Here is a 23,885-nt window from a genome sequence, read left to right on the forward strand (position 1 = left end):
GGGTGTACAGTGAAGGAAAAATGTCACGATTTAAAATGCAAAGAATGAAAATAATTGCGAATCCGTTTTAGAGTATGTTTGTTTCTTCCTCGTAATCGCATTACGGTCGATATGGATATCCTCCGTCGTTATTTTTGAGCTCTAACATAATTTCGAAATCGGCTTCTGAAGTTTTCTTAGGACTTTAGGGTCCTAAATCTCATTGATCCTTTAACCACACCAGAATGTCAAACTGGGATCGAAGGAGGAATCGTCATCGATCCGTTTCCAATCTCGGCAATTTCAATGTTTTTCTACGACTTCCGTCGGGAGTGATCCAATTTTAATCGTTGACAAGTTAACCTTTCTTCGACTGAACATTATCGTCTTTCTTTTTAATTCGAATAATTTATTCTACAAAAAAGGAGTGACGTATTTTTTTTTAAATTCCAATAATCGCGATAAAAATGTAAGACATTTTTTTTTGTACCAATTTTGTTTTTAAATTTGTATGTCTTTGTCAACCATTTTTCGGCTAACTGCAGTTTTAAAATGCTTTTCTAACGTGTTTAACAAATTGCTCGAAACAAGTCAAATGCATTTGGAAAAAAATTATAGATCTAGTATCGTAGCACTTTTACTAAATGTCTATTTCGCGTAATATTTTAGACCTTTTGTAATGCTGAATATTTCAACGACATATAAATTCATTCGAGTAGGTGCTTCTCTAATTATTATGCACTGTGTAATAGATGTGTCGCGTTAAGAATTATCGCGCAGAAATTGTACGAAGCGTAGTAACGCGAGAGAACACTTTGAAGTGGTCACTTCTACGAGCGCATACACACTTTGAAAGAATATGCTCTTTATACATATATACATGAAGCACTCCGAATTTCTAATGTACAACGCGAGACGTTAAATATTAAAAAGAAAATGTAGCTACCTGTGCGGAAAGTAGTAGAATTTTATTATAGCCTTCGAAATATATTATCTTTCAGTTTGTTGAATTGCAAAATTTTCATCTCGGTTATACGCGAATAAAGAATTTAAAGTACGACTTCGATAAGAAAATACTTTATAAAAATAAATAAATGTATTAAGAACGTTTAAGCGAATATTAAATGTTTCTAATGTATTTATTTATTTCTGTAAAATATATTTTCTTATTTGTTTCTATTTTTCTTCATTTCTACTAATTACATTTTCTTCGTTGTCGTTCCAAATCCCTTTAAGCTCAAATTTCCATCGTATTAAGTGAGGCAAATACGTAAAATTAATTTCCAAAGAGGTATTACGTAATTTGATCGGATGAGGGTAAAATTCGTACCGATAGGGGACACTGCTTCTACATTGAATCATAATTTGGATATTGGCTACTTTGATGTAGTATTGAGATAACAGTAAATGTTGGGACTTCGCGGCTCCCTTCCAACAAACAAGGACAGTGGACGAGCGGCAGTCATCAAAACCGACGCGGGACGCGGCGAGGATCGATCATCGGGCGGTTAGACCGTTGGAAAATAACGCCGCGAGGAGCGGCTATTTTCAAGGAGATCGGCAGTCACAAAAATCGACGCGGGACGCGGCAAGGATCGATCATCGGGCGGCTAGGCCGTTAGAAGACAACGCCACGAGGAGCGGCTACTCTCAAGAGGATCGGCGGTCACCCAAACAACGCGGGACACAGCAAAGGGCCACGCATCGAGCGATTAGGCCTTTGTAAGATAGCCTTCCCGGAATCCGAGTGGAGAACGGCCGACGCAACGCAGTTCCACTCCACGTGGACTAGCCGTTGGATTTTGCACGCGGCACCAAGCACGCGACACTAGGCACACGACCCCAAGCCCGCATGGAGGGGGAAGGACGACTTCTTTTCCTCCAGGATGTGGCCGGAAGAAATCGGCAGTCTTACACCATCGACCCGAAGGAACAGCTCAAATCATTAACACTACGGGAGTGAACCCCCCGAGTCGATACGCTACGGTGTTAGCATCGACGCCGATAAGCGGGTCGACTAAGCATAACGCGGGTGCGCCCGGACTTTACGCTCATGAGTAGATCAAATTACAACCATCGCTTTCTTACATGCGTATCCATTCTACTAATTATAAATATATTGTTTTAACTACAACCTTTTTATCTTCGACACTTTGTCTCGACCGACCCTTACAAAGTCGGCGAGAGGCAAGAACAGTAAATATTTGAGAATATTTGACAATATTTTTCTTCAAAAAGTTATGTCTCATAGACGCAAATTTATGTAAAGAATAAATATAATTTATTTGGTCAATAACGTGTTCGGTATACACAGATGATTGATACGATACGTTTTCTGAATTGAACCTATCAGGAAAATAATGATCCTAGCTAATATTACTACAAATCAAGTTAATTCCATTTTCATACATTCATACTTCACATATCCATTGGATAGAAATCTGTACAGATTGTAAATAAATTAAAAATACAAACTTTTGAGGTTGATATAATTATCTTTAGACATACTGTTTTCCTTGTGTATGTTTATTAATACTTTTTGATTTTTACAAATTTCTAAAATATGTATCTGTAGTGTATTTAAATCCTGTATAATGTTATTAAATCCCTTTCGTGTATCATTTTACTCATTTAGTTTTACATTGGCTACAAATGTAGAGGTTTAATTAATATTGCATTTTACGCATCTGATTCAACAGGCTCGCTAAAGTTCTTGGACGTATCTTTATGTCTATACTTGTACCTCTCAATCCTAATATTATACTTCTGAAACAAACAGAGCCGAAAACTCTGTAACAGAATTCAGAAGTTAATGTAAATATTATTATTCCGCTTGACTTACTCCAATTTTTCTTCATTTCGATGGCAAACATTGTTAGATGTAACATAAAAGAAGGATACCAATCTATTGTTACTATTACTACCGAATATTTTTAACATTTTCGTACACAAACGAAAATGAAAAAAAAATCGTATTACTCGACTTTTGAAGCTATTTTTCGTTACTCCCCGTGAACAGTTCTCGTACCCTGCAAATTTTAAATAACCACATATCGTAATATTATTTTAATTCCAGTTCTCCTTTCATTCGTTGTATTCCATTTCCTTAGAAGCGATAACAACGTAAATTTTTTACCGTCTCCTTGATACTTCCGGTATAAGATTGAATGGTTGTACGAGCAGTCGCATTTAAATGTAACAACAATATAAATATTTTCTCTGGATGCTAAGTCAAGTGAAGTAACAATATTTTCCTAGTCTCTCTTTGCGTTACAATCGACGCTAAATTTCCGTATTATGCGTAATTTTCTTCACATTTACTCTCCCGAAGACGTATCATTTTCGGTATAAAATGTACTAGTCACAGCGTAAAAGTAATCCACGAAAGAGGAGAAGAACACGAGAATTTAACGCGTTGCTCGGCTTTGGGGGCTGTCAGAGGGTAACAAAGGGTTACAATGAACATGTCTCCTGGTTCTCATTTCCATGGTTATATCCGGCAGTAGGTACAAGCTAGTTGGCCGAGGACGCAGTGCCTGACGATCCCTGAGTGTATTCGCATGGCTGTCGAGATCGATTCGCGTTTCAATCGAACTCGAGGAGGTTACTTCGCAGCAAACGGGGACATTATATTTTACTTTCCTCGATATTATCGCGAATCGTGCTGGTTAATCGAACGTGCGTTTTCAAACTGTCGTATAAACATTGCGCATACCAGAGGGAAAGAAATTTGCAGTTTTCTCGAACATAGTTCCCGATGTTCGAAGAACACTCCGTAGAGTGATAATTCGATCACGAACGCACCCGACCTACAGTGGTACGGGTGTAACTCAACACGATCTCTTCGAAGGTTTTTTTTTATCGATGGAAAAACTCACGGAATTTTTATGCTACTTTTTCGATCTTACCATTTTTTCTAATTTTCGATCTTTTAACTTAACCGAGTGTTTCGAAACTAAACGTTTCTCAACGAGAGAAATTATTACTCCGTCAAAAATAAAATGTAACATTTCTATTCGTAAACAAAACATAAATCCAATATTGTTGTTTAAACGTCAATCGATAAATTGAAATACGCGAATGTTAGTTTTATATGTGCCAGTTACGGACATTTTTGAAATGCTTTTTCCGTTTATCAATAATGGTTTATATTTTTCTGTTATTTTTCCTCCAATTTTTCGTGTAGCGTATAAACGAAGAAAAAATTCAGTTTTATTATACATTCCTATATCGCGAAACGAATAGTTACAATATTATTGTAACGGTAATAAAATGTAAAACGTGGAATTATATTTTCCCTTGTTTCTATAATTCGTAACGGTTCGTCTCGTTTCTAAAAGTGTTATTACTCTGCTTGCTTTCCGTTTTCCTGGTGGAAAAGATAAAAAGATAATGAAGAGAATTTAGAAATAAAATCGTCTTTATTAAATCACGGAAAATGAAACGCGATATTACCCAGGAATTCCCTAACCGTGAGAAATATTAAACACGCAAGTTGCTTAAATTCTCAGACGCTATCTAAATAAAAAAATTACGTTCGGTCTTACCAGCGTAATTAATTCGCGCTTGGTAAAATTTTTATTTCTCGTTCTCGCTACTTTACTTAATTCGACTATCGAAACTTCTTTCTGTCTTTCTTCGTTTAAACGATTATAATTTACTCAGCTATTAAGAACACAATTTAAAATGCAATTACATCTACCATCTGCTTCTTTAAACAGTTTGATCCTATAAAGGTTTTCACACCTTAAAAAATATATTTTAATTTTGAGGTGACTTCGACGAGTGTTCGTGTTACGCATCGAAGCAATTTATACGTTTAATGTAAAAATTAAAACATTTGCATTTAAATACTGTAAATACATCCGACAACACGGAAGGAAATAAAATTTTTAATAACGTCGAACATCTTGTCTGAAAAATTCTCAACGTGAATACTCGATACGACGAACATGTTATTAAATTCCACGACAATGAACAGATGCGTGCATGCTATTACGGAAAGTCTTAATCGAACAACGCATCGACTTCATTAATACGAAAGCGATACATTAGTACGAATATCGATGTAACTCTATTTTATAGAAGTTTCTCCATTAAAATATATATATATTAACATCTAGGCGGCAATTGAAAAATTAAAAATGTAAAAATTCTAAAAATCATGACTTCTTTTTTATATTTTACTTTCGAACATTATTCATTAATTGTAAAGTATTTATTAACAGAATTTAAAACATTTTAAATATTCTACCTAATTTCAGCGAGATAAGGAATAATTAGGTATCACGAAAGAGTGAGAATTTCTGGAAGAGTTCGTGTACAACGTTCGCCTTTTAACACGATGAAGTCGAGAGAATACCAGTGTCATCGTAGCCGTTCCTTATTACTCAAGATCTTAGCAAAGTGGGCATTCAAGATTTTCATAATCCTTCTTCGTGATAAGTACGGTTGGTTCGTTATTTCGAGAGCCCCACTTTCGCTAAAATGAGGGGGATAAGGAACTTGGGACTACATAGATAGGGGAATGAAACCATCATTTCGATATCCAGGAAAAGTGCCAAGTTTTGATAACAATTTACGGAGGTACGATATATCACACTCAACGTGGCCTGATTATCGGCTATACTCGTCATCGTTTAAGCATCTACCGTATTCAGGACAAAGTAAAATTATATTTAAAAGTGAACGCCTGAAAATTGTAGTTAATTTCTTTTAATGAATTTTTTATTTAGTAATTACGTTTTAATTCGCATATGTCAGAAACTTACTTCAAAGAATCGTTCCATTTTTAATTTTGCTGCGTGATTACGTTTTTAATATTTTTATTTAAAAAATGTCAACAATTAAAATTATCGTATTAAAATATTTTACTTTTCGATGATAATAAATATCTAACTTCTTAAAGATTTGATAAACGAATTTGAACTTCAAATTTTCTCTTTATCTTTCACTATTACAAAATAGGGTTTAGTATGCAGCGCCAGCCGAATGGAAGTTTATTCTCGAGTTGCCGGATAACTATCGATAAGGTAAACCGACAGAAGTCGGTCATTTATCGAGCATGCAAGAACAAGAGAGCGATCACAGAAATGCTCTGCGCTTATACCATAGAGGAGCTATAAAAGAGACGGGAGATTCGTGAAACTACCTACTCCGTGACTCTGGAGGACTCTGAAGCCTTCTCGCTATGTTGGTATCGCAACCAACGTTATCGATTTGAAATGGAATAAGAACCGAGCGCTATCAGCGGTAAGAATTCAAGCAAACTTCTTTTGAAAATAGTTTATACCTCGGCCATGGTCACGCATGTTGAGAATTCTAGACACCGACCGAGAAACGTTATCATTTCAGTATCAAATCCAACGTTATCGATTCAGAGTGGAATAAAGTGACAGTGCTACCAACGGTTAGAATTATAACAAACAGCTTCGGAATATATTCTATGCTGTACACTGCTGTATAGATATCTGCCTTATCAACGGTGATAAAGCGAGTTCCTTCTTAGAAACACAGACCAGACGTAAAGCTACCTCTTCGAGCTAACAAAGCTGCCTCGAGAAGCGGAGATAGGAAGTGCAGAGGAGCTTAATCCTTTCAACGGTTGATAAACAGCTCTCTCGTGATAAAACATACTTTATCTTTAGAGACAGATAAGAACCGAAACATTAACGAAGAAAATAATAGAGAAAGCAACGAGGAAATAAAGATTTCCAATTACTCGTGCAAATGAGTATTTAATAGAGAATGAATGACGAACGAGAATGAAGAAAAAGATTGCATTTTTTCAATACACGTCATTCTGGAAGAACGAAACGAGTTGGTCCCCTTTTATCATCGCGATCGATACTCTTTCTGCTTTTCTTGTTGTATTTTCTAGGGTGTATCGGTGCACCTTTTGAACGAGAAAAATGCGCGTATAATGCGACACCATCTAAAAGGATATGCATCCAGTGTAGAGTAGATAGCTATATATAGACGTTCGCTGCGGAGGAATTCCAATTGAGCAGACGTTACAGAGGTACGAGAAATACTTGTGCGAACAACAACGTACGAACATTGCAAATTATAGATTTTCCACAAAATGTTTCTCCGTGACTCATTTTTACTTTACAGTACTTTTTTTTAAGTATCGAGATTAAATTGCAACATAAAAGTTTACCTAACTCAACACGCAAAAGAGCAATTTAGATTCTTCTTAACAATAGAAAAAAAAAGAAAAAAACAATCATTAGCATCGAGTTTAAAGTCTACACTTTATGTATGTTTCGATTACTGGTGCGATTACAGCAGAATGAAAGAACCGTGTATAGTCGAGTATTGTATTATAACAACGATGTTAAAGGAGAAAATTGTATTGTACGAAGTTGAAGCGTTACGTATGAATTAACTTGACCCTTTAACAACTTAATTCTTTTCTAGCACTTTCATTCCACAATCTGACAATTTTCAATGTACCAACACATTGCATATCGAACTAATTTCAAAAACATATAATTCTGGCCGCAAATATAACTATCTCCGCAATTCTAATGCTATAGATACGTAAATTTTCATTCATAAATTACACCCATTCACTATAAATTTATAATCGCGAACCAACTGCACCTCTGTGCGTTATATTAATACTCGTCAATCAAATGTGAACGACGTGGCTCGGCTTTTTAGTCAATGTTATATTAATATTAAACGAGGCGATACTTGATGCATTGGTACCTGTCCAGACCTAAATTGTGTTAATCTGTTATATAAATCTAAAAACCCCCAAAAACCAAAACCATTTCTCAATAATGCAAATTTAATTAAGAAATAAGAATATCGAGTCCACTTCTCTCGGATGGTTATCGAGGTCAATGGGTTAATTCTTGCTGAATATTAATTAATGAAAAATCTTTTTCAATTACCGAATGCAGCGAGAGAGAAGAGGAGCATAATGCGGACAAGACGAACCGAAGATTGAAAATAAGAGAAAAGATAATTTATTGGTACCACGACAGGTGGAAAAAATAAAATCAACCACAAAACAGCAATTAAGCGACGATGTGGAAAAATATGTTATCGGTTTTAAATTTGCTTATAACGATCATTCTTTTTCGATTACGATTTATTATTCGTACAAACGTTATTTTAAATAAAGGACTCATCGTACGATCCGAAATATCGACCTGAAATATTTCAGCGTGTCCTTAAACTCTGATATACGGTCCCCAGAGTATTCGTACACACGATGCTTCAGGATCGTGTCAATATTGAGTTTAATAGCGATAACATCCAATTCCCAGTTATATATACTTGGTAATGTATACTTCTCTACTTAATGCTGAGAGATTTTCGATCCTCGTGTAATTTCATATCCGGCTATCGTTCTCTATGTAAAGCTACGCTGTTTGCACGTTTGTCAGTAATTGACTTCTCGCGTTTCGTTTGCTCGCTCTTAACATTGTTCAATCTTTGTTTCAATAATGTCGAAGCATGTTTAACTATTCGATCATTTATGTATCGTTTCCCTCCGTATTTACGAGCGGTGAAGTAACAAAATTACTATTCCGCGACGAGGTTCGTTTATCGATTCCCGAACGCCACCATACAAACGACATCACTATCTGCTTCCGACGCTGGCAGTCGCTCAAGTACGACAGGAACTACACTGCAATTCATCCATTCATTCGTGACTCTCATTTAATCGTGGAAATTGATTTACGCGTGCCACTTCGGTCGCCGAGATTAACGACGAAACAAAATTTCCAATCGAATCTATTTAAAATATACAAATAGGGAAACCTTGAAGAAGAATAGATTTTTGTGTTCCACATTTCGAAAGTGCATCGAGAAACTCTTTTCCCGTTTTAATGGAAAAACAATAGAATAACTCTTTTTCCCTATGTATACGTATAAAAAGAATCGTATTAATCTTAAATTTGTTCGTTATATTATTTAACGTTTTTTTAATTATTTTGTGTATTATTTTACGTTTCGTAGTTATCAAGTAGTGAATTAACGAATAATTAAGTTTAAGCTAATTAAAAAATCAATCACAACACTGTAATAATTGCGAAACAATGAAGAACTCGTTACTTGTAAATGAGTCATTATTTCGAACCGTGCAAATTTCGAATTTGCAAATTAGTTGTGAACAACGGCCACTTTGCATTTTCAAAATTCATGGTGAAATACACAAAGTAGGTCGACAGACATTGAGACTAATTGCAGTCCAAATGAACGGCGAAATGGTATCGCGTCGAAGATAATTGCGTAAACATCAAATTTCTGCGTAACGTCAATAATTTAAAAAATTATTAAATTTTCAGCAAAAACTGATCGAATGTATACTAAGAATTATACCGTAATGAAAAATTGAAAATCTAAAAATTGATTGTTATTTCGACGTGTCTGCGGTTATGCAAGTGAATCACGTACAACAAATATTTGATTATCCTTTATGATTAACGGAAAACGTGTAAAACAAGTATTGACAATAAATTAAAAACAAATGACCCAAATTGAAGTTATACTCGTATAATTTATACAAAATGTTTCGCAAAATTTGGACACAACCTCGATTGTACATTCGGTAAATAAATCTAATGAGGAAAAATCATTCCAGCATTTGTTTATCTGACCTTGTTTTCGAGTTACAGCGATTTTTATATCTCACTGGTAGTTGCTCACCTACATACATACGTATATTCGCAGAAGCTACTACTAGAGACGTTCGATACGTATTTCTATTCTCAAGAAAGTATAATAGATTAAAATGATTCACGATACATTATAAATGTGTTTACAAATGACAGTTAAATTTAACCCGAATTCGTCAATTCTAGACCGTATACTCAATATTGACACATTAACCGACTGTTATTATTTCATTACACACGACAAATATCTTTGCAAACAGTTTACAATATTACGCGATACAATTCGAACGTTCGATGTAAATATTTGAGTAAAGTGAACGTCGTTAGTTTAGTCAACGATCAACATATTTGTCCGTCAAAAAGATAAACGCGACACATATTTCCACGAATATTTTTTTATCAATTTATAGGCCGACTCCCGAAAAATTATGCCTATAATTTGTGAAATATTCTGTATAAATATTTTCACGAACATTCTTTCATTAATTCCGATCATTAAAAGTTGTGCTCGTAATTTATGGAACATTCCGTACACATATTCCGTCCGATTTCGGAGCAAGAATATTAGCTTCGCTCCGCGTGTCCTTGACGAGTTCATTTCCACGAAATTAAGCTACGAAGCAGCTGTTCAAAAATCAAAAGCGGACCGAGGGCTTTTGAATCGTTAACATGAGGACACGGATGACGCAATGAGATCGAGGATACAAAAGCATGGAACTACCGCAATGAAACCGACGTGCGCTGTTTTCATAGTTCGAATCGAAAAATGGGGCGTAAGAGTGAACGATGCTTGCACGATGTAAAAAGCGCAGCGATAAAAATTTATGGTTCGAAAGGGGCAGGGAATGGCGCAGCTTCGATAGCTCTAACGCGATCGTATTTTCTGAAAAGTTTTTCACAAATCCATCGCGTAATTCGACAAAAATTTGCAATTGCGAGATAACGTGTAGATTGCAACAGAATTCTGTATCGTTTTCAATGGGATCTTGTTTTAAGAATATCCGTCTCGAACGGTAATTTTTTCGATAAAAATTTTTGTAGAAACACCTTCCTTTAAAGAAACTTTTATCAAATTTAACGTAACATTCGAAACTGATAGATATTCTATGAAGCTCATTTTTCAAATGGTAAGTAACTGTCGAAGCGGCTGGGAAACTTATATAAAACTGTAGGAGATTTACGACACTCGTAAAAAGTATCATGAAATAATAAAACGTAGAAGACTTTCCCTTACAATAGAGAAATATACACCGCTGGGTATTTTTTACTCGAAACTATTCAACTCTCGAACTAACGTTAATGGAAAAACAATTTCCACGAAAAAAACATGGAAATTGTACGACAAATGAAAACTATCGAGTCGAATATACGAAGTTATTCGCTTTTTAGAAAATTGAATAGAAAAATTTATAATTTGGCCGAGTACAGAAATGAGAATTTAAGCGATTATATTTTCTACCATGTGTATATTTTTTTCGTCTCGTGATCCAAACGAATACTATCGCATACGTAAACCAAACGAGCTTAATTTATTCGATTGAAACGTTGCGAACTTTAATACTGGATAACTAATTCCTATATTTGTTTAATTACGGTTTGTTGTTCTCGTACAAATTATATTTGTAGATATTAACAATCAACTTTTGTGTACCGAAGGGAAGTCAAATTGTGAATGAAAACGTTTATATGGAATGTTCGTTCAGGAGATATGTGCTACAATATTTGCATTATCTTGGATTTTCTACTTAGACGTGTCCTTTTTCGAGAAATGCAATAACGTTGATTATTTGCGTAGTACATTTTTATGGCGTTGGCCTTGAACTTCGTACAACTGTCCGTTCATATTTGATTACAAACTTTGTTCATCGATCTTCGTTTCAACGTGTAATTGCTTCACTCTCGTATCATATATGCATCTCCGTGAAGATTAAATCTCCGACACTTCGAGCGTTAAACTGTGTCTATACTAGTTTCTGCGGTAAACTATCGTACCATAAACGGAAGTTTAATTACTCACTTTTCGGGCAAGAGGCGTCCGGCATACAAATCGTCACTTACCTGAAACAGACAAGTAAATGTGTTAGAAATTAACTTACGGATACATTTCCAATGACTAATAAATTTCATTTATGCGCAATATATTCCAACAGTCACAAATTGCAATAAATTCAAATAAGAAGATCGATTAATTATTCGAGAAGATTCATTATTTATTTATTTGTTCACATATATCGAAAATATTATTTACGGCAAATACGAAATCAAGAACAACTTGACCGATTTACATTGACAACGTATCGAGAGTACAGAATGAATTTTTTAGGAGATATCAAAATCCTTAACGATCGATGCAATGTACCGCTATTAATATTTATATAGTCACTAATGGCCGCGGTAGTGAATACGCCTTGAAAAGTCATTCGAACGGAAAATATTATTTATCATTATTATAAATCATTGCGAACATTCTCTTACTTGAAAGATTCGTTAGACCTCGTTGTACACTCTCCGTGGATAATGATATTCACTTTTGTAATTTCAATTATTAACATATTATTACATCTATTATAGATAATTTTGATTACGATTTTAATTTCGAAATTGAACCTTCTTGGATTAACGGCACACTTTGATTTTGGTAAGATCCCTGTATCGACAATAATTCTTTAAATAAAAACGTTCACAGATGTCACAGTCTTGTACACTTTCGTACATGTTTCTATTTATTAAAAAATAAATGTGTTAAATACAATTGAGCAAAGTATAGTTAAAAAAAGTTATCGATTTAACGAAAATGATTAGAAACATAAAATATTTCACACGGGTTAGGAAACACTGGTCTTACAACACGTACAATGCAATTTGGAATCACCTTCGAGTAGAAAAATGTTCACATTGATTACACCCTTTCGAATTTGTGAAAAATGTCCCTAAAAACATTTCTACTGTATGTTTCCAGTTTGTTTCGATGTATCGTACGAAGGGAGATAATTTAAATGGAAAACGGAAGAAATATCGACTCGACACACAACGTCGACGTTATACAATGGACAACGTAGAATACAGAGCTAACCTTGGAGTGAAAATACGGGTCGCTCTTCCACAGTGCTACGCACAGACCTTCCAAACGAGCTTCAACCGTGCTTGAATCAGGGCTTGGTTTCATCCCCTCTGTCAAATGTAGATTTAGGGTAACGTGTAAGAAAATCGACCGCAACCGTAATATCCTTTATCGAGCACTTCTCTGAATTTCTTAGACAGTCTCAATTGTTATCTTCCTAATCCGTACCAGCTCCTCGTTCCGGAATAATCGCAGGACGCGACAATGTCAATACGGTAGCTGAAAGTGCAGGAAAGGGAGTAAAATAACGTTCAGGATAATGACTGCAGTCGTTAATCGTAATAGCGTCGCATTGAAACCCGCTGAATGGTGCATAAAAAAGAGGGCAGATCTGGGTGGCAGGCTTGAAATCGAGGATTAAATGAAAAAAGCTCTGAAATGGAATGCGCTCTTGATTCGTCCTCGTTGTAATAAAGAGAGGATCAACGCTTGGGCGTATCCTGGCCGTGAACTTAACGGAGCAAAAAGAAAACCGGAGTAAAGTAGGAGCGACCCAAAGAAAAAAAAAAAAAAAAAAAATAGACCTTTCTCGTAATTACCGTTTAATTTCGGCACGATTCGGTGTGCCAGAAACGAAGAGTTCGTAAATTGTTCGTAAGGTGCGAGTTGAATCGACGATCACGATCGAGAAGAATAAATGTTTATAGGACTATATTTTATTCGATCGATTTTCGTGTCTTATTTTTAGACAGAGCATATATATTCGCAAAGTTTGTATGGGAACCTGTTGCACACCGCTCTGCGTGTATATTTTGCGGTTTATATAAATGATTATCGTATCGTGCGTTTAAAGTTATAAATACCTATGAGACGAATATGGAACGTATCGATAGATTGTGCTGTACGAATTTCATTTTTTCTGGAATCGTTATCGTTTCATTGTTTCAACGACTCGTAGATATTTGAGAGTATTTGTTTATCGAAAAATTTCAGAACGATACGTTTTCGAAACACGTCGGTTATTTTCAGAAATATACTTCGTTGTTTCGAACACGGAATTAGCATTTTCGAAACGATTTCGTGAAATAGGACAATGAAAATGCGTGGAAACGAAAAATGAAATAACCGTGAACGTAGGTAGCACGTTATTTGAAATAATATTTCGGATATCGTCTCGAAAATGCTCGAGTGTACGATAAATAAAAATAAATGTATTGTTGGATGTCTGAATAAATGGCGAACGACACTTGCCTGTCGACGATCGAACAACCATAAACACTATTGCACGATGTATGGTATTTGTTCGATGTACAGTTTGTTTCCCCTGGGACACGTCGAAGTTGTATAAGTCGCGATGGTGACATTGGTGTCGGAACAGGAAACGTTTTCGATGAAACTTCGGCAATAAACGCAACGAGAAAATTTGGCGAGTTCGGCAATAAGAAACGAAAATTTGGAAACGAGAGGCAACGAGAGTGCGATTATCTGTGGTAGAAGTACCAAAAACAGTTGGAAATTATACGGAACAGGAAATAGGATACATCTCACGAGCAATTGGAATTTTCAGTGGAGAATAATATCCATGAAAATAACCGTTTATACGTAATACTTCCCATTACCTCTAGCATCGTAAAACCGGATCCTCGATAACGGACGAGATTTTCTAATTTTGAACAAAGGATACGCAATTTTAGTCAGGGCTTAGTTTTTTATAGAGAATTTCCGCTCAACGAAAATCCAGTCAAGCGTTAATTAATCTCATTTGAAATGCTCCACGGGGCGATAAAATAGGGTACACGTTGAAACCAACGAAATTCGGAGGTTCGAAATGAAGCGAATTTAAAGCACAATTAGATTTAATCGGGTACATTAATAATTGTGACAACTGATCGATGGAAGCAGCGTAATTAGTTGCTGAAAAAGTTATATATCGATCCACTTGAACGAAACGCAAATGTATAATTGTAACAAGTTACAAGATTTGCGCAATTTGCATTCCCATCGCGATATGCACGATCGTGGGCGATATCGATTTCTTTTTATTTAAAAATTACAAACAAAAACCGAAACAAAGTCGTCGATTAAATGTCTGTGGTTGGAGACCAAATATCCGTCACATAAATAAAGGATAACCGTGAGATAGCAGTACCAATGTATCGCTCTCTGGTAAAGCTGCTGGTAATGTTGGCAAAATGTCAGAAATCTTTTTTAAAGGGAAAAGATTTGTTCACGGCAGCAGCAAAAAGTATCTACTTCGATTTAAATTGATAATAACGCGACCAAGAAGAAATAATTCGTTCCCTGATTTTTACGAAATTCGTTAGAAATAAGAAACGAATCTTTGTATCCACAATGACATTCGTTTTGCGGAAAAGAGTCATTCTATAAATTGTGGTTCCACGGAAAGATAAATGATATTCTCGATAAGAACAACGCTTCAACAGGACAGTTTAAAATTAACGACGCTTTGGCCAAACTTAGACAGTGGCTCGATGATCGTTAAAAAATGACCTGAGTTAAAGTCAACGAGAAACCTCCCAATCTATAGCACTATAAACCGTATTTAAGAGGTTAGATTCTTCTACTTTGTACAGTCGACCTGCTCGTGCTTCGTATTTTATACTTCCCTGTTATTGTTATTTCCTCGAGAGTTTGAAAAATGCTTTAAGAGTGAAAGATTTTCGATACAGAAATGCAATTCCTCGATATTTTCTTCGAGAATCATCTATTATTCAAAATGTATAGTTCGGTTTTTCTTTGTTCGGTGTACTTAAAAAAATGCGCATGAATTAACAGATTGGCCTTTATCAAGCATAATGCAATGCGGGTAAACAAGAATGGTGGAAAATAAAATATATTGATAAAATTAAAACACGTATTTGCACGTTGTACGTGCAATTTGTCTGTTCGTATTTCTCTTCGTGCCAGTTCGAAATCGATCCAATTTTAGGTTTTTAAGTCCATACTGCGACACGAAGGCGGTCTATTGATTACGATCGCAAAGCAGCTATAAGCAGAACTGTCGCTACATCTTTGCCTCTTGTAGTCGTTATTGCGCAGTGACAGGGATATATTGGTGGATTTCGGAAGCAAGCTGGAACCTCCAGGTCTTTGTATTCGTTCCGACAACAAATTGAGCCCTCCTGTTGAATCCGTTCACTATACCAGGTGAACTGGGTAAAGTAGGGTAATGCCAAAGTAAACACCTCCCTTAGAAACGAATATTTTCACGTTTTATTAATCCCATTCCTCAAAATTGAATTTAATAATATCATCGCAGAAAATGATGCAATTATATACTCGTGTCACGAAACGAATGAATCTAAAGGAAATGAAAACTAAAGAAAATTCTCTACGCGAAAAGTGCAACGATTAAGTTTTATTCCATCTAAAATGTAATTGGCGAAATTTTTCTCCGTGAGAAAAAATTAATATTTCGATAAGAAATGAGCGTTAAACGTGTATTTGGTACACGATTTCGATTAGTAAATTCACGGATCATGCGTTCGCGTTTAATCGTACGATATGTTACAAGTATAGGCATAATCTGCTAAACTATTGTATTGTGGAAGTTACGTTTTAAGGTATAAACAAATCTATGCGGTTGGTGAATTCGAAATAAATCGGTTTAAATCTACTTTATATAGTGATTTGCAAATCAGAACCATGCTGCACCACGATCCATAAATATATTATGAAAATCTTGCTCCACTTACGAAGGGAGGTTTTAACATGTACAATAAGGTTCCTGGTCAGCGACGTTCATCTAAAATTATACTGTATAAGAATATCGTATTTTATCGAACGGTTCTTCGTGAGCATTATATTTTGCTTCTGATAAAAAAAAAAAAAATACATCGAAGCGCTTTCCCGACGACGGTAATGTCTATAAGTGTACACACTTATAGATGCTATCTAAAGGAATACTGTCCATAATTTTATACACAATCTTTTATCCACCAATAGTGCATTTATAATAAGCGAACCAATGCACTTTGTCGATGACCTTACGTAGTCGAGCCTCGTGTAAAACGGAATTTCGAAAAAAGGACATCGCTCTGCCAACGATCTATATCCTCGTTACAGCACTTTGGCTACGGTAAAACACAAGAAATAAAGTGGGCAACCAGGCCACTCGGAAAAATGCACCGCTAATGTCTACTCACTGTTCAGGATATGACAAAAAGCGCTATGGAACCATCTACTTTGCGTGAAACCTACTACTTACGCTCAAAAGTTTTAAAAGCATTAAATACTGGATCGGGTGTTCTCGAGAAATTGTTAAAAATGTTGGACGCGATGAAAATTCTGTTCGAATTTACAAAAATAAGAAAAAAGGTACATATCGGCGTATAATGAAAAATATTAATTTCTCGGATTTTAATAACTGGCATTAAGCCTTTGAAGTATACATTGTTAAATTTTATTTAGACCTTCGAAAGTTCAAGGACACTTTTCTAACCCTACCACTAAAACTACTTTTTAAATTCTTATAAATTTAAAAAGAAAATCGATTTAATCGATTATCTTCGAATTAATCTTCAAATTAGAAACTGCACTGGACCGTTCGAAACATCACCAGACATTTATTAGATTATTTGTTTTTTAAAGGTTTGTCTTTATTTTCTCGTGCAGGGAAGCTGTAAATTGACGTTATCTTATTACTGACTTTACTAAAAACTGTTACGCGGGTTAACACTTATCCGACCATCTCGTAAATTGTACACACAATATTCAATAATCTCGCACATTACATATACCGCCCACCTAAATGAAAGTTGGGAAATAGCTTTAGATCGCGTATATATATATATATATTATAGCTTCCGACGGTTCACGGGAATCCACAACGTAATTTTCCAAAACCAAATTTATATAACTGCACTTAGGATAGAAAATTAATTAATATATTTTATAGATAAGAAAACAAATTGTTTTGAATAACATACAAAATATTTCCATGATCGTCTAACCTGACCAACAAATCTTATATTTAATATTTATTAGCACGAAATCGGCGATCAATTATAATTATATTTATAATTTTTTAAGTAGGTTGTGTAATGAAGATTTTAAAAGAAGATATTAATTAACGATGAGAAAAATGAAAAGTATATGCATACAAAGAATGTTTGCAATGAATGTCGAAGGAAATTTTAATCGTGATAGAGAAAGCTTCTATTAGTTTCTTTCGTATAGATTGCTTCGATTAAAACTTTAGTCAAAATAGGCAATATATATGTATGTAAATACAGTCATTAAATCGGTCTGTTCTAATTCTGAATGATATATTACGTATATACTGCAACATTCAAGACCCCTAATTACGGTTTCTCAATATTATACAATTCTGGCAAGTATTGGTTTTCGATGAGTTGCTAGTTACAAGCTATTATCCATAGAGCATTTGCAAATAATTAAACGCAAATCCTTACCAAAGACTTGTGCAGTTGTCGTTATGCGATGAAACAACAATAACCGTACTTTAAAAAAAAATTATTTTACTATGTAAAGAAAAATATTTTTATCATTGTTGAACAAAAATAAGACTAATCGTTAAATAAATAAACATACTATTTAAAACGGATTTAAAAAAGCAAAACAATAATTTTGTTTCGAAAATAGAATTTGCCAAAGAATGTGCCACTTGGGTAACAAACGATCGAGAAGACGTTACAAAAAAGACTTAACACCTCAATGTTATATAAAATGAAACATTGTTCGAGTAAGCATTTTTCAGTTTTACAACAAACATAATATAAGTGACTCGTAGCGTGCAATGGATAACTGTTCCTTTTGTGGATTCTGCTTTGTGTAACAAGAGAGCAATGGTAGCAAAGTTTATTATTTCCTGCGTGTAATGTAGTATTCACTCAGTTCTTTTTATCTTAGCAAGAATAAAATAAAAATTCAACAAACAAAGCGTTACAAGAATACGGTACATTTGTATATCATTGCAACGGTCTGTTGACTGTAGTAGACCGGAATTATTTACGCGGTAAGTAAATTGTGAATCTTGTGTCGCAAAGAATTTATTCAGGTGTCCACGACGAATGTATTTCGACTTTTGTATTTTACACGTATAAAGTCCATTTCTCTTCTTTCAGGGCGTTTCATTCGGCGCGTCACACTCCAACATCTTGATACAACGTCGTTTGCTGTGACGATATTAATGTATCTTTAACAGGGAAATATTACGTATACTTGCTATAACGTAATTTATCTGGATACTGTGAAAATAGGTTAAACAGAGACAGGCTACTCTACCGATAAATATCTACTTGCGCACAAGAACCAGCACGTATGCTCTATGTCGTTACTCTTAATTTATGAACACGAATGTTGCATCATATAGTTTACGATTTTAATATTTATTTTTAGTTTCACGAATGGTATACCAAGTGCATATCAATTTATTAGCAAAGAGATATATAATATTTTTGAATATGAAAGTCTAATAGGATTCTCGAGTAGTCTAATAGGAAGATCAATCAGAAAATGTATTCCAAGTATAGAAATGTATAGATCGATCACTTAGAAAAGATTCCTGTAATGGGAGAAGCTTGGTCCCAGACCTCTTTTCCCACCAAGCATCGCCACAGAGTCTAGCTCGTCGATGGTGCCTCATACTATTCTAATTCGTTCAATCGGTCGTTACTTTCATTCGTTACTTATCAATTTTAAACAATTTATCCACTTACCGGCAACATAGACAGAAGAGTAAGCTGAATTCTATGTGTAAGGAGTGGGGCAAGGCTGCATAGGCAGGGTGGGAAAAGTAACGGATATACCTAATGTATTGTTGTAGTTAGGTATACCATGTTGTATCTTACACCTGGTGTACCAATACAATGAAACACCTGTTACTTTTCCCATTTCTAATGCTTAGAAATCAGCTTATTATTATATCACTTTCTATCTACGTTGTTCACAAATGTTCAATAAAGAACTTCCGATAGCCGAACATTTCAATGTCCAATTTCATTCCCAACACCACCACTCCTTCAGACACGCCTACTTCGTCAGACACGTCCACTTCTTCAGATACACCCATTCCTGCAGCCACGCCTACTCCTTCAAACACCCACCCCTTTTCGGACTCACCTCCCCTTCGAAAACACCCCCACCCTTTTTCGAACACGACCCCTCCCTTTGTTCAGACACACACCTCCCCGTTGGCCACGCCCCCGTTTGGCCACGCTCCTTCCCCTTTGGCCACGACCACTCACCCATATGGCCCCTTCTCTCTATTTTGGCCACGTCCATTCCCCATTTGACCACGCCCCCTACCCTTTTGGCCACGCCCCATCGCCCTTTTAGACACGCCCCCTTTATATATTCGGTGATAAAAATGGGAAAAATGTGAGTTAATATTTAATCATCTATCGAGTATTCGATGAACGGAGAAATTAAGACAAAAATGTAATATCGAGTATAGAAACTGCAGCGTAAAATAGTAAAAAAATGTTATGTAAATATGATAGCGGTATAACTGCTGATGTTATTTGCCGAGTTATGTAGAGTTGAAAACAATGTTGCGAGTACATATGTCTTTAATTTTTCGTCATTTGATGTACGAGGCTTGAAATTTCTACGTTGTTGTAACAATTTTAACAATTTTATATCGTAGTTTCTGTTTCCTCTTACTTGTGCAGATTCGTCGAGTTCTGTATCATCGATCCGTAACGAAGAATATTTTACGAATTGAAAATTTTGTAAAATACAGAAAATTGAATTGTCGATGCGCGGTTAAAGCTGTCCACCCTATAGATTTTTCGTATAATATTATTAATATAATTTTTTAACGTTGTATAATAAATCATTCGTTTCATAATTTTTAATCTTCGAGAGTACCAACGATTTTCGATTGTCAACACGATAAAACATGCGTCAAACATGATATGTAAATACTAGAAGGTAAAAAAACGATTGTTTTCCAGAAACCTCAAATAACAAATAGTTTCACCGTTCCGAAACTTATACACTGAAATTTCGTCGACAGTAAACGACACCCCAGATATCAGTTGACATCTCATACGAGGAACTTCAATTTCACAGGGAAAGGAAAATTGAATTTCGAGAATTTCAGAAATTCCCGATATTCCATGGGAGTTACTCGATTCTCTACGTACGGAGGAATTTTAAAATTACGAGTTTATTTTGACTGAAAACTTTGAATTAGGGGAACAAATTACGGTGACGCTGCGAAAGAAAAGTTCCACGTTCAACCCTTAAAACATCATTCGACTTTGAAGTTCTTGAGAAGAACAAGATTTCTACTTGGAAGAATCACGAAAGAATGCAGCAGAAGTAATTGTAGGAAACCTGAGTTGAACGCGAAGTCTCACAATTTATTAAATACACGAGTCTGCTGAAAGACCGAGTACCTGAAGATATTGTACAATTATAAACACGGATTCTCAACTTATATGAGACGAATAACTCGTCTAATGCAGCAGAACAACTGCTAGTCACAAATTGGCTGATATCGCGTTCATAATAAATATTGCCTGCAACGGACAAATATTAGTTCCATGTACGAATAAAATTTCCAAGTAATGGTCGAAATCTTTCATCTTCTTGTTTGTTAGAGATGTAAAAGAAACATTTCTGGTTGTTTGTAACTTTCATGTCTTTGTCGAATCTTTATTTTTATTCTCAAAAGTTTTCTCGAGTATTCTGTATTTTTGTACACGTAAGTGAAAATCATTTCAGGTAAAATACACAAAGAACAGATTCGATACAATTTTAGAAAGTATTTTCTAGATGGATCAATTCTGTAACTTATACTTCGCTGAAGCAACTTTCCATAATCTTGCGAGTAAAATGGAGTATGTGCCAAAGTCTCCGTAAACGATTATTGTACACGAGGAAATAAATTTGTCCAAAGATTACGCAAGATGGTCCGAGTAACCATTATCGACCAAATTAGTTTCCGAACGGTAGTAATTAATGGAAGATCGTACGAACAAAGGTTACACGGTAGAGAAGCCGTCATTATATCGTGATAAGCATTCCTATTCGCACGCGTAATATTCGAACGATCTTTCACAATATCCTCGAAGTAGATGCTTTACGGGAAAACTTTGCGTCAATAGTTATGAAGATTTGCACGCACTCGATGCAACTAACTTTATTTACATACGAATGCGAAGTGCTCGCATTTGAGACGTTGAGTGCATAAGTATATTCAACGTAGCTTCTCGAACTGCACTCGGTGAATGTGTTTGCAGATCTCTAAGTATGTTACCAGGCAACCATGTGTCCGTAACTAAGTTCGCGATGCTCTATGTGGTTAAATACAGTCCCTTCGTAAATAATGATTCTCCGCCGTTGTAAATTCCTATAGTGCAAAGGTTCGAAGCTCGCGGAAACAAACTCGTGGAATACCACGGAGTGCGAGAAATATTTCTCGACTACACCTGTGGACTGCGTAATAAATACTCCGACCAATGTGACCCACATTCTTTCCAGGTCTAGCCTCGTGAGCTACCAACTGTACAGCTGGGTTCTGGAAAGGTGATTCCTGGATTAAGAAGAATGTACTATCATATTCAAGGGGAATGTGGATACTGTCGAGTAATTTTTGCTTAGTCGCAAGTCATGCGAAGGTTGACCGATACGTCTGACCCGATATCCTTTCCGCGACTGAGCTACTTTTCTCTATACATGCGATACACGGTTATCCAAGAATCTTGTTAACCTGTTTGCAATGCTGGCACCGACGAACGAATTTTAGGTCCTTCGTTATCCTCGAACTCCCGATTCGTCTAATTTATACGTCTATACGTATTTTTCGACAAGAACGAACACCATGACCTATAGCGCAAGGTTGTCGAAGATCAACGACGAGAAAACATTTGCAACGCTGCTCGAAGAACATCTTAATAAGCGTGCACGACAAGATTAATACGATAACGAAGACATTGTGCACGATCGATAGATTCACCGATACTAACCTTAACGTGTTTATCTTCTCATGTAAAATTAAGATGTCCTTCGAGCACCGTTTACTATGTGTCGTAACACGTAGGTAGTTTGACAGGGAATATTACTATTTACACACGTGTTTTAATCAGTATCTCGCGTCGTAACTGTCCTTCATTGACCTTGAATAATCTTCTAAGCAACGATCACCGCATGATAAATATCAATATATATAAAATCCAATTTAAGAAAACAGAGACGATTTTCATTTCTCTTTTTCGTTCAAAGTATTTCGAATTCTACGAAAATTAACAAAATTTTAAAATATAAACAATTGGATATGGTTGTAACTTTCAGAATAAATGTTAAATTCAATATTCATATTTATGGAACCTCTTTATCCAGAGACCGTACCGATATATATTGTCCAGAGAAAATCCTGAAGCATTGTAGGAATAAAGAAAGATCGGTCCTGGATTAAGGAGAATGCCACGAGTAAGTGGAACGTGAACCATCGAATAATTTCTGTTCGGCCACGTACCTTGCGAATACAATACGCCTTTCGTCCAAGCCCGATTCTTCCGTATACCTATACATTGGGAATGTTCGATTTTTCGAGGATAAATTGAACGATGATCGGTGAACGACCTACCTCTCGTCCAACTTGAAGGAAGACCTCGACAGGTCGTTCCAGGCGCTCATACTTCTGCTGCGCCTTCTGCAGGATGACTGGGGCGCGAGCAGTCTGGAGCTGCTTCGCCTCCTGGTGGACGGGAGGTTCTCGGTCTGGAAGTAGACCCTCGGCGGATGGGACTTCTGCTGTGCATTCGGCGGTGTCGATGACGGCGTGACCGCCGTCGAGGTGTGAAGTTCCGGCAGTGCCTCGTAGTCCCATGCTCGCGCGCCCATTTCGAGCAGGGGTACCGACGAGGCAGCGTTCTGTCCTCGCAGAGGGTCCCGAGGCTTGCGCTGATGAAACAGGGCGAACAGCTGACGGAACGCCGACTCGTTCGCCCGTTCTTCTTTTCTCTTTCTCGTTAGAAACTTCACTTTGTCGCGCGTGATCGTTTAACTGGTCTCTCCCGAAGAAATCGATCCACGATGCCCCTCCGACGACATCATCGTTGACCCGCGACTCTCACATCGCGAATTATCCCGCTGGTACACGGTGCGTCCAGACACAGTATTTCGACGATTCATCGTTGGTCTCGACTCGTCGATCGAACCGATCGGACAGCTCGCGATTATTATCCATGGTGGTAACGATATCGATAAATCTC

The 23,885-nt window shown here is 36.1% G+C and overlaps 1 protein-coding gene across 1 annotated transcript in view; it reads right to left on the minus strand.

The window, feature by feature from the left end:
* Slo2 (slowpoke 2) overlaps positions 1 to 23,529 on the minus strand; it is a 236,665-nt gene extending 213,136 nt beyond the window's left edge. The window contains exon 1 of the mRNA XM_076323464.1: positions 23,258 to 23,529. Within this exon, the coding sequence (XP_076179579.1) occupies positions 23,258 to 23,514 (257 nt within the window). The 5' untranslated portion in view covers positions 23,515 to 23,529. The remainder of the gene's footprint in view (positions 1 to 23,257) is intronic.
* Positions 23,530 to 23,885: the final 356 nt, after the last annotated feature.

Source organism: Ptiloglossa arizonensis, chromosome 11, assembly GCF_051014685.1.
Source record: "Ptiloglossa arizonensis isolate GNS036 chromosome 11, iyPtiAriz1_principal, whole genome shotgun sequence".
Classification (NCBI taxonomy): Eukaryota; Metazoa; Arthropoda; class Insecta; order Hymenoptera; family Colletidae; genus Ptiloglossa; species Ptiloglossa arizonensis.